The following is a 12,046-nucleotide window of genomic DNA, read 5'->3' as shown; positions in this document are numbered from 1 at the left end:
GAGATTTTGCTTGATCGAGCTTCGGTTCAGCAGATAGGGTTGGATTGCCGCAAAAGGAGCAAAGCTCTCAGATCCGAGAAAATAGTAATAATAATCTTTAATTTTTACCCCGCCCTTCCCGGTTCAAAAACTGGGCTCACAACAAATTTAAAACACTTAATCGATGCAACAAAAAACAGCATAAAATACAGTATAAAACGTGAATAACAATAAATTCAAAATTAAAAAATCAATTTAGGGGGGAAATCCATCCAATAAACATTAGATGATCACCAGGGCTAGCTGTCTAAATTAGTCTTATTTGGGCCAGCGAGGAGACCAGGGGAGAATTAGCTGTGGGATCCCAGAGCGGGTAATCTTCATAAAAGGGGGAGGGAAGGAAGGGGAATAAAAGATCAGGCTAAGTTCAAGTTGAAAGCCAGGCGGAATAGCTCTGTCTTACAGGCCCGGCGGAAGGAAGTTAAATCCTGCAGGGCCCTGGTCTCATGGGACAGAGCATTCCACCAGGTCGGAGCCATCACTGAGAAGGCCCTGGCCCTGGTGGAGGATAGTCTGACTTCCTTAGGGCCCGGGACCTCTAAACTATGATTATTCATGGACCTTAAGGTCCTCTGTGGAGCAGACCAGGAGAGACGGTCCCGTAAAAACGAATGAGTACCCAATACAACCCAAATAGGGGTGAAGTGAAAGTGGGGGTGAGCTTTTCAATGTCGTTGTGAAAGTGGAGAGGGTCCAAATTCAGGCCGATACACAACAGGTTAGGACATGGTTGTGGGGGGACAGGAGAATTTGCAACGATTGTGGGGGCCAGAGGAGAAGGGGTTGAACTTTCAGCTGCTCTGGTTTTCCCCTGGCACTCGAGGCTTAAACGGGGAATAATAATAATAATAATAATAATAATAATAATAATAATAATTTTTATTTATACCCTGCCCTTCCCAGCCAAGGCCGGGCTCAAGGCGGCTAACAAGCAATAATAAAAACAAGTTGAATGAATACAACTTAAAAACAAGATTAAAATACAACATTAAAATATTGAAATATTAAAATGCAGCCTCATCACAGGAGGAGAAAGGAAAAAGAATGAGAGTCCGTCTCTTACCTAAAAGGTGGGCAGTGGTTGATGAGCATGATGGTCCGGTCCATTAAGGCGTCGGCAGTGAGGGGGGTCTCAATCTGCCCCTCGTGGAACTTTTCGACCTTCCTCTGAAAACTGGGGGGGGGGGGGGCGCAAAGAGAAAAGGCAGAATGAAATTCAGGTGGTGCAAAGAAGTCCTGCTCAAAGGCACCCGCCGTGCCTCACAGCATCTTCCCACAACCATCTGTCCTGGTTGGACCTGGGAGATTGGGGTTCAAATCCCGCCAAGGCCAGGAAGCTCACTGGGCGCTGCTAAAACCAGTAGGTGGCTGTTCCAAGCCCCCATCATCCCACTGTTAACCAGGGTAGCAGTCCCACGGTGAACCTCTGGTCTTCCTTGGGTTTTCGCGTCCCCACAGGACACGGACATCCCATTCAGACAAACAGCGACACACACCCAGCTTTCTGAAACAGACGCACCAGGAAGCAAACCTGCTAAGAATAGCTTTGGATTTCCATCCCTGGCTGACTCCACCGGGGGCAGGGGGGGGCTTTGTCCTGTGGCTCCATCTTGCTGGCATTTCCTTACGGAGCGGCTATTTATACCCCGGGATGACCCTGGTCCTCGGCGGCCAGTTTGAAATGGAAATGGCATGCCATTCGGCTGCCACCGTCTGGGGGGTGTGTGTGTTCCTAAACCCGCTACTCCACCCCAGCTGCCTCCTGCGTGCCACCCACACGGAAAGCGGTTGCGGCGAGAGCAGTTCAGGGCAGGCTTTGGTTTCCTTGGGACGATTCCCTCCTCCCCTGGCCAGCGGGAAAACAAGGGGGTTTTTTTGCAACCCTCGCCTGCGCAGCTTATTCCTCCGTCCTGTGCTTTGCCGCCGCCACTGCTGCCTTCTGCAGCACACCCGCTGCCTTGCAAGTGGCTCAGACTGCAAGACTCAGGCTGGCATACCTCGCCGGATTGTTGCAATGAAAAAAGAGAGAGGGAACGACCGGGTTATGTTCCCTCAGAGGAAGGGCAGGATAGAAGGGCTATTATTTGGGGTTCAGCTCCCTCCCCCTGGATCTCTAGAAGCATGCCGTATATTTGACGATATACCGAATTGCATCTGAATATTGTGTTTAATACTGTGTTGCAGTATTGTAATGTTGTTTACAGTGGTACCTAGAATCATAGAATCCTAGAGTTGGAAGAGACCACAAGGGCCATCGAGTCCAACCCCCTGCCAAGCAGGAAACACCATCAAAGGACTCCTGACATATGGTTGTCAAGCCTCTGCTTAAAGACCTCCAAAAGAGGAGACTCCACCACACTCCTTGGCAGCAAATTCCACTGTCAAACAGCTCTTACTGTCAGGAAGTTCTTCCTAATGTTTAGGTGGAATCTTCTTTCTTGTAGTTTGGATCCATTGCTCCGTGTCCGCTTCTCCGGAGCAGCAGAAAACAACCTTTCTCCCTCCTCTATGTGACATCCTTTTATATATTTGAACATGGCTATCATATCATGTTAAGAACTTAAGTCATTCCGGAGGTCCATTCTTAACCTGAAACTGTTCTTAAACTGAAACACCACTTTAGCTAATGGGGCCTCCTGCTGCCACCACATGATTTCTGTTCTCATCCTGAAGCAAAGTTCTTAACCCGAGGTACCATTTCTGGGTTAGCGGAGTCTGTAACCTGAAGCGTCTGTAACCTGAAGCGTCTGTAACCCAAGGTACCACTGTATTTATTTCCTATCCAAGGAGCTCCATGCATGGTTCTCCCCACTCCCCATTTATTCCCACATCAGCCCTGGGAGGTAGGTTTGGCTAAGAGGCAGTGACTATCGCCCCCTGAGCTTCATAGCTGAGTGGTGATTCGAACCCGGGTCTCACAGGTCCCAGTCCGACACTTTTAACTGTAACCCCACATTGTTTCTCTGTCCGTCTTGTCCTCTCCAGGGCCTCATGTGACCTGAGACCCTTTCACTGAGACGGGAGGGCTGGATCCTGCACGCTAAGGCTCTGTTCTGTCGTCAGCTGCAGCGAAGCCCCATATTGTGTTTTCATAGAATCATAGAATCATAGAGTTGGAAGAGACCCCAAGGGCCATCGAGTCCAACCCCCTGCCAAGCAGGAAACACCATCAGAGCACTCCTGACATATGGTTGTCAAGCCTCTGCTTAAAGACCTCCAAAGTAGGAAACTCCACCACACTCCTTGGCAGCAAATTCCACTGTCGAACAGCTCTTACTGTCAGGAAGTTCTTCCGAATGTTTAGGTGGAATCTTCTTTCTTGTAGTTTGGATCCATTGCTCCGTGTCCGCTTCTCTGGAGCAGCAGAAAACAACCTTTCTCCCTCCTCTATGTGACATCCTTTTATATATTTGAACATGGCTATCATATCACCCCTTAACCTCCTCTTCTCCAGGCTAAACATGCCCAGCTCCCTTAGCCGTTCCTCATAAGGCATCATTTCCAGGCCTTGGACCATTTTGGTTGCCCTCCTCTGGACACGTTCCAGTTTTACCGTTGCAGCCTGCTCTGGAACCTTAGGGTGAGGGGCAGGGAATTAATAACAACAACAACTAAGACCCATTGGAATGAAGGGACCTGAATCAGGTTCATTCATTTCAAAGAGCCTAGGGCTTGCCAATCAGAAGGTTGGCAGTTCGAATTAAAATATATATTATATATATATAATTTTAAATTCCACCAGGCCTTTGGCCAAGGCACAGTCTGACTCCCTCTTTTGGTAATCCTCACAGAACTCTAGCCCAATGGTTGCCATTAATTTAGTTTGATTTTGAATCGATTTTAAAATGAATTGATTTTAGAATGCTGTGTTACTTTTATTGTTGTTAGCTGCTCTGAGCCTGGTTTCGGCTGGGAGGGCAGGATATAAATAAATTATTATTATTATTATTATTATTATTATTATTATTATTATTATTATTATTAAAAGCAAGGCTTCTATCAATGCTCTAGACCACGCGCTGCTTCCCCACCGAACCCGCAGCGAAAAGAAGAGCTTGGTTTTCTTTTCCCGGTGTCGCCTCGCCCGTCCTTCAGAAGCGAACTACCTCTGCAGGAAGTCCGCCAAGCAGCTCATGCAGCAATGTGCCATCCTCCTTCCAAAATCTTCTGTGATCTGGGGTGCTTTGTCTACGTGAGCCTTTAGCACCTGTAGAGAGGGAGAAAAGGCCTGTGAGAAAATCAAGAGATGGTGCCTTTGGAGAGCCACGCTGTCAACATTCCCTTTTTTGCGGGATATTCCCTTATTCCAGTGCTGTTTCCCGCTGCTATCCCTGATTGTTAGATATCCCCTATAAATCATATACAGTGGTGCCCCGCAAGAAGAATGCCTTGCAAGACGGAAAACTCACTAGACCAAAGAGTTTTCCGTTTTGGAGGTGCTTCGCAAAACGAATTTCCTATGGGCTTGCTTCGCAAGACGACAATGTCTTGCGAGTTCCTGCTGGTTTTTTTTCCTCCCCCCCTTTTCTAAGCCGCTAAGCCGCTTATCAGCTGATCCAATCAGCAGATAAGCCGCTAAAAGCCGCTAATAGCGCTAATCCGCTAATCCGTCAATGGGCTTGCTTCGCAAGACGAAAAAACCGCTAGACGAAGAGAATCACAGAACGGATTCTTTTCGTCTTGCGAGGCACCACTGTATATCGCAAAGAGTACCCACCGGAACACCAGGTCCTCAGAAAGCTGGATCTGAAGGTTTTTTGGGGTTCTGCGACGCTCTCGCGGTCACCCCAAACTTCAAAGTGCTGGGGCTCTTTCATCTGAAAAAGCTCCCATCCACCATCAATTGTGCGGCCAACCGGAAGTCTATCCCGGATTGTTAAGATATCCCGTAGACTGTCCCTGGGGCAGGTGAGGCTGCTGATCCCTGATTTTCAGATCTGAAAGTTGACAGCTATGCACCCTGCCCAGTCCCAAAGGACTCCCCCCAGCCACCCTTCAGTCCCAGGACAGGGAACATCTCGGAGAAAGATGAAGCAGGGAAGGAACAGGCAAGAGTAGGAAGGGATGAAGTCTTTCTTAAGAGGAAGTACTGGAGTCCCGTGCCCAGTTCCCGGTTTAAGAAGGGTACGAACAAGCTGGAAGGTGTGCAGAAGAGGGCAAGCAACATGATCAAGGGTCTGGAAGCCGAGTCTTGGGAGCTGGGTATGTTCAGCATGGAGAAGAGTAGATGGACAGCTGCCTTCAAACATCTGAAGGGCCATGCAAGCTCGTATTCTGCTACTCCAGTGGGCAGGACCTGAACCGATGGATTCAAATGGAGGTGCCAACTAAATGTCATGAAGAACTTTCTGATGGTAAAAGCCTTTTGACAGTGGAACAGATCACTTCAGAAGGTTTGGAGGTTTTTAAGCAGAGGTTGGGTGGTCTCCCGCCAGGGACTCTTCAGCTGTGATTCCTGCATTTCAGCGGGTCTGGGAACGTTCAGGGATGCAGGAGAGGCTATATTGTTTTATTATACAATTTAGCAGAGTAACATCCCCCCTTTTAAAGTTTGCACAGCGGATATGCTTGCTCAGGCTTGCTAAAGCCTCTAAGTAAATTTTAAAGGTAATTCCCCATTTAGAAGAGTTTGATATTGATATCCCGCTTTATCACTACCCTAAGGAGTTTGGGACGCGGGTGGCGCTGTGGGTAAAACCTCAGCGCCTAGGACTTGCCGTTCGCATGGTCGGCGGTTCAAATCCCACCGGCAGGGTGCGCTCCCGTCGGTCGGTCCCAGCGCCTGCCAACCTAGCAGTTCGAAAGCACCCCCGGGTGCAAGTAGATAAATAGGGACCGCTTACTAGCGGGACGGTAAACGGCGTTTCCGTGTGCGGCTCTGGCTCGCCAGAGCAGCTCCGTCACGCTGGCCACGTGAGCCGGAAGTGTCTGCGGACAGCGCTGGCTCCCGGCCTATAGAGTGAGATGAGCGCACAACCCTAGAGTCTGTCAAGACTGGCCCATACGGGCAGGGGTACCTTTACCTTTACCTTTACCTTTAAGGAGTCTCAAAGCAGCTAACATTCTCCTTTCCCTTCCTCCCCCACAACAAACACTCTGTGAGGTGAGTGGGGCTGAGAGACTTCAGAGAAGTGTGACTGGCCCAAGGTCACCCAGCAACTTTATGTGGAGGAGCGGGGACACGAACCCGGTTCACCAGATTACGAGTCCACTGCTCTTAACCACTACACCCCACTGGCTCCCTAGTCCCTCATAAAAAGATAAGACACAATACAGTCTTCTATAAAAGTATTAAAAGGGTTTACTCACTCACATTCTGTTCACAGTTGGATCCCAGAAGGCAGACTTAGCTTAGAAGAGAAATGTACACCAGGACACTATCTCATAGAATCATAGAATCCTAGAGTTGGAAGAGACCACAAGGGCCATCGAGTCCAACCCCCTGCCAAGCAGGAAACACCATCAGAGCACTCCTGACATATGGTTGTCAAGCCTCTGCTTAAAGAGCTCCAAAGAAGGAGACTCCACCACACTGAAGGAGACTCCACCACACTGTCTCATAAGGAGACAGTCCCTTTGTCCTCTCTTGGCTGGAAGAGAGCTTCTTAGGCTAAGCAAATGTTGCTTCTTCAACGAAAGTAGTCAGAGAGAGAAAGAGATGGCTGACCGGTCCTATGCTTTTGCTACCTGCACAGGTGTGGCCACGCCCACCTCTAGTCACATGCAGAGGAAGTCTGTCCCAGACAGGAGAAACAGGAAGTTCCGACTGGCTGGTCCAGAGATCCCCTTTTATGTCCACTCTAGGGATGTTGTACTTGACTGCTCTTGTGTTTCACATCCCACAGTGGGCTGCACTAAGTGATCCTTGAGGTCCCTTACAACTCTTTGATCCTATGATTCTAGGTGGTCCAGCCCTTCTCTCCTGGTGACATTGAGAATGCACACTGGCAAAAACACCTGCATGTAGACCAACCCAGGAACTCAGTATCACAAGGGAACGGGGCGGCTAGCTCCAAGCACCGGACGGTTCATTGTTCCAGGAGGTGAGACCAGAAGAGCGAGGAATTGGCTAGCTGGCACCACACTCGGCAACACCAGCAAATCTCCCAGACAGGTTTGTTTGACTCCGATTCTCCCATGCCAGAAGTCACAGGAATGAGTGAGAATCCAGTCTTGGTTTCTAAGGGAAATTCCATGGGAAGAGACATGGCTCAGGGTCAGAACAGCTGGTCAACCCCTAGGATTTCCGGGCAGGGCTGGGAAAGATCCAGAATCCTGCCTAGTGACCGTAATAAACAAATTGCCGCCTTGCCAAACTGTGGCCAGTAAGTGTAAATGGCTGGAGCTCCATGCGGACATGAAGGAAGAGCGAGAGCATGCAGGCAGAAGTCCAACAGACGAAGCCGCTGGCTCCTTTGGGTGGTCAAGTGTCCCACCTACCAGTATGACTTTGCCAGACAGGCCGAACTGGAAGCCGTCGCCTGCGTCTTCTTGCGCCCACCTCTCCTCCTCCTTCTGAAGCTCTTGGTTCATGTCCTCGGTGATCTTCGCCTACGAACAAGCAAGGAAAGGTGCATACCAGGGAGGGAATGGGCAAAATTGGCGGCTTGTCTACATGCCTGCCACTCTAAGAACGTAAGAAGAGCCTTGCAGGATGAGGCCCGTGACCCTTCTGGTCCAGCCCCCTGTTCTCACAGTGGCCAACAAGATGCCCATTATGGGAAATCTGCAAGCAAGGCCCCTCTCTCCTCCTCTGGCTCCCAGACCCTGACATTCAGAAGAATTGCTGCCTCCAACTGGCCCTCTCTGCCACGAATTTGCCCAATTGCTCTTTTAAACCCAATTAGCTTGGTGGCCGTCCCAGACTCCTGCAGGAGGGACTTCTTACGTTCTCATTAGCTGCCATGATGGCCTGGGACTCAGACTTGGAACCAGAGGAGTCTCAGTCCACACTGTCCACTCAGTCCTTTGCCTCAGGCATCATCTGAACCAAGTCTGGGGCCTGATCCTGAAGAGTCCCAGGTTCCCCTGCAACAAACCCCAGCTGGGCTGAGTCAGGGGCCTGATCCTGCCCTGGCTCCAGATGCAGGGATTCCCCCGATGCCTCCAGCTGGGCCATCACTTACAGCTGCTCCACTACCAGTTGGGTCAGGGGAGGCTGAGGCGGCCTCTGGGTCTAGTCACCCACCGGCGTCTCCTGAGCTGCAGAGACTCAGGTCCAAGAAAAGGAGAGACCTGAGTACTCGCAGGAGGAGTGCTCGCCTTCGGGCGGAACAGGGAGGTGAGTCGCCGGGGGATCAGGACCGGCCGCTACCCCGACAAAGATAAAAGGCTGTCAGACCCTGCCACAGGTTACAGGAGCAATATCGCTGTATGCCAGATCCTGTACCTCTCCTTGCCTGGTTTCCTGCCTTGGCCCTGTCGGACTGACTCCTAGCGGAACCTTTGGATTCTGGACCAGTCCTGGACCACGTTTCCTGGGTTACCGCTGGGCCCAGCGCAGCCACAGCGGAAAGCTGCTTCCCCATCACCCTTTTGCGATTCACCGCTTACCTTCACAGCAGCGATGAGGTCCTCTTCTAGGCTCAGCTGGGTCTCGGGGGACAACAGCGGCCCCAGCTCCTGGCTCTTGACCAGGGAGGAGATTTCTGCTCGGCCGAGAACTTCTCTGTGCAGCGGAGAGAAAGAGAGCGGGAGTGAGAAGCACGAACTCCTCCAGAGGGATGCAAAGTACATCACACACACTGACCAAAAAAATGCCCTCACATGGACACTTGGTGGGGTAGCGGGAGAGGGCTTTGTTGGTGGTGGCTCCTGCCAGACAATTTTGGAACTCCCTTATTAGTGAAGCCAAACTGGACCCCTCCTTGCCGTCTTTCCACTGGCAGGCGAAGATATATTGATACAGTGGTACCTCGGGTTACATACGCTTCAGGTTACAGACTCCGCTAACCCAGAAATAGTGCTTCAGGTTAAGAACTTTGCTTCAGGATGAGAACAGAAATCGTGCTCTGGAGGCGCGGCGGCAGCAGGAGGCCCCATTAGCTAAAGTGGTGCTTCAGGTTAAGAACAGTTTCAGGTTAAGAACGGACCTCCGGAACGAATTAAGTACATAACCTGAGGTAACACTGTATATCGATATATCGTCCAGTTTAAAGTCCATATTGTGACAATGATGATGATGATTTATTATTTATTTCCCAGCCACTCTGGGCGGCTCCCAACAAAATATTAAAATACAGTAATGCATCAAACATTAAAAGCTTCCCTTCAGGTCCTCTAAAAGTCTGGTTGTTGTTTATCTCTTTGACATCTGATGGGAGGGCGTTCCACAGGGCGGGTGCCACTACCAAGAAGGCCCTCTGCCTGGTTCCCTGTAGCTTTGCTTCTTGCAGTGAGGGAACCGCCAGAAGGCCCTTGGAGCTGGACCTTAGTGTCCGGGCAGAACTATGGGGGTGGAGACGCTCCTTCAGGTATTCTGGGCCTTTGAGGCCGTTTAGGGCTTTCAAGGTCAGCACCAACACTTTGAATTGTGCTCGGAAACGTACTGGGAGCCAATGTAGGTCTTTCAAGACTGGTGTTATGTGGTCTCGACAGCCGCTCCCAGTCACTAGTGTAACTGCCGCATTCTGGTTACAGATGGGTAGCCGTGTTGGTCTGCCATAGTCAAAATAAAAAAATTCCTTCCTGTAGCATCTTAAAGACCAACTAAGTTAGTTCTTGGTATAAGCTTTCGTGTGCATGCACACTTCTTCAGATCTGAAGAAGTGTGCATGCACACGAAAGCTTATACCAAGAACTAACTTAGTTGGTCTTTAAGGTGCTACAGGAAGGAATTTTTTTATTTTGCCGCATTCTGATAATGGTTTCATTATTTTTGTTCTGGCGATATATTGCAAATCATGGTGTGTGTGTGTGTGTGTGTGTGTGTGTGTGTGTGTGTGTGCAACAACTGCAATGTGGGGAAAACCATGAAGCCAGCCAATGCCTCTACATAGCTCCACCCTTATTTCAGACTTCACAACATATCGGTATATCACAATGTTTAGCTGGTGATATATGACGATGCTGAAAACCAGATATCGCCCAATCCTACAGAAGACTTTGTTTTGATAGGCCTTAGGGACTGATTGTTTTTTTAAGGAAAGGACGTTTACATAGCGTTCTGCTGCTTTTACTATCTGTAGTCAAATATATCTATTTTTAAATATTGCTTCAACTCTATTAGAGTTTAATGACTCTTTAATGATGGTCTTTTATACAATTTTAGCTTCTTACATTTTATATGAAAGTTTTAATTTGTGTAAGCTGCCTTGATCCCCGATCTGGAGGGAAGCTGGGATATTAATAATAATTAATAAGTTTCGCTCACAACCTCCTTCTGTGCGCAAAGGCAAGACTGAGACAGCCTCTCAGGCTAGAGTCAGACGCGTCTGGGGCAAAGCTTGTAGTGAGCAGGGAGTCCCTCTGGACATGCTCAGGGGTTGCTCTGTTATGCCTTCATACATCCCTGCGCTGAACTTTACCCTCCAAAATCAGCTGCGGGATTAACATTGGCTTTGGTGTTCAAAGCCCTTAATCAAGGGCATTTCATCAAAGGGACAGGCTGTGTGTTAAGTATTAGTCACATATCTGAACTATCTTGTTTATTACGAACAAAAATAAGAACAAAACCAGGTCAGAACAAACGTCTGACTTCCCCAAGCCTGGGTGCATGGGGTCATTTTGGCTCTGTGAGGATCAGTGCTTGGTAAAACATGCCTATAAATGGAAAGGGGCAAGGGAATAATAAAATCCTAGAGGTGGAGGGGACCCTAAGGATCATCTAGTCCAGCCCCCTGCAGTGCAGGAAAATGTACATTTCCAAGCACAATTCAAAGTGTTGGCGCTGACCTTGAAAGCCCTAAACGGCCTCAAAAGCCCAGTATCCCTGAAGGAGCATCTCCACCCCCATTGTTCTGCCCAGACACTGAGGTCCAGCGGTGAGGGCCTTCTGGCAGTTCCCTCACTGCGAGAAGCGAGGTTACAGAGAACCAGGCAGAGGGCCTTCTCGGTGGTGGCGCCCTCCCTGTGGAACGCCCTCCCACCAGATGTCAAGGAAATAAACAACTATCTGACTTTTAGAAGACATCTGAAGGCAGCCCTGTACGGGGAAGTTTTTAACGTTTGATGTTTACCGTGTTTTTAGTATTCTGTTGGGAGCCGCCCAGAGTGGCTGGGGAAACCCAGTCAGATGGGCGGGGTATAAATAAATGAATAAATAAATAAATATATTATTATTATTATTATTATTATTATTATTATTATTATTATTATTATTATGCTGCCCCGTACGGGGATTGAACCTGCAACCTTGGCATTATCACACCAGGCTCTAACCCACTGAACTGTCCAGGGCGAGCCCACACTAATGCCCCACAGACGCTGTTGGTCTCCCAGCTCCCTTGTCCCTGAAGGTGGTAGACTCTTTGCCACTGAAGATTTTTTGAGCAGAGGTTGGGCGGCCCTCTGCCAGGGTTCCTTTCACTAAGGTTCCTGAACTGCAGAGGGTTGGACTGGATGACCTTTGGGGGTGCCTTCCACTCGACAATTATATGACCATCAGCCCACACTGGCTGGAGCCCATAGGAGAGAACCATGCTGGCTACCTCAGTATATAGGGTGACCTTTGGGCAGCAATGATGTGTGGGAGATCCGCCCTTCGGAGGAGGTGGGGTTGCAAGCACGGGGCGGATGGAACCCAGCCCCCACAAGAGGGGGGGATTCCCGGCCGCGTCACCTCCTGGCCAGCCAATCGGCTGGCTCTGGGGGCATGGCCTACCCTATTTAAACCAGGACGCAGCCAGGGATCTCCCTCTTTGCCGCCTGCCAGCTGTTCTTGCTTTTCCCACCCTACCGCCCTATAAGGTTTTTGACCTTGCTATGGACCTTGGTTGGTCGCCATTGAGCGGCTTGGTAGGAATTTTTCCACTTGACAAATTGGCACCAGCCACTTGGTTTTCGCCTA

At 49.6% G+C, this 12,046-nt stretch overlaps 1 protein-coding gene across 1 annotated transcript in view; it reads right to left on the bottom strand.

Moving 5' to 3' along the window:
- The window catches only part of EXOC3L2 (exocyst complex component 3 like 2), a 53,840-nt gene that overhangs the window by 17,414 nt on the left and 24,380 nt on the right, over positions 1-12,046 (bottom strand). The window contains exons 4-7 of the mRNA XM_082231017.1: positions 8,593-8,707; positions 7,480-7,590; positions 4,146-4,246; positions 1,103-1,213 (exon numbers count right to left, since the gene is read on the bottom strand). Of these exons, the coding sequence (XP_082087143.1) occupies positions 1,103-1,213; positions 4,146-4,246; positions 7,480-7,590; positions 8,593-8,707 (438 nt within the window). The remainder of the gene's footprint in view (positions 1-1,102; positions 1,214-4,145; positions 4,247-7,479; positions 7,591-8,592; positions 8,708-12,046) is intronic.

The sequence above is a fragment of the Podarcis vaucheri genome (genome assembly GCF_965113315.1).
Source record: "Podarcis vaucheri genome assembly, chromosome: 7".
NCBI classification, from domain to species: domain Eukaryota; kingdom Metazoa; phylum Chordata; class Lepidosauria; order Squamata; family Lacertidae; genus Podarcis; species Podarcis vaucheri.
Note: the sequence above shows the minus strand (reverse complement) of the source record. Positions and strands in the feature narration are given on the sequence as shown.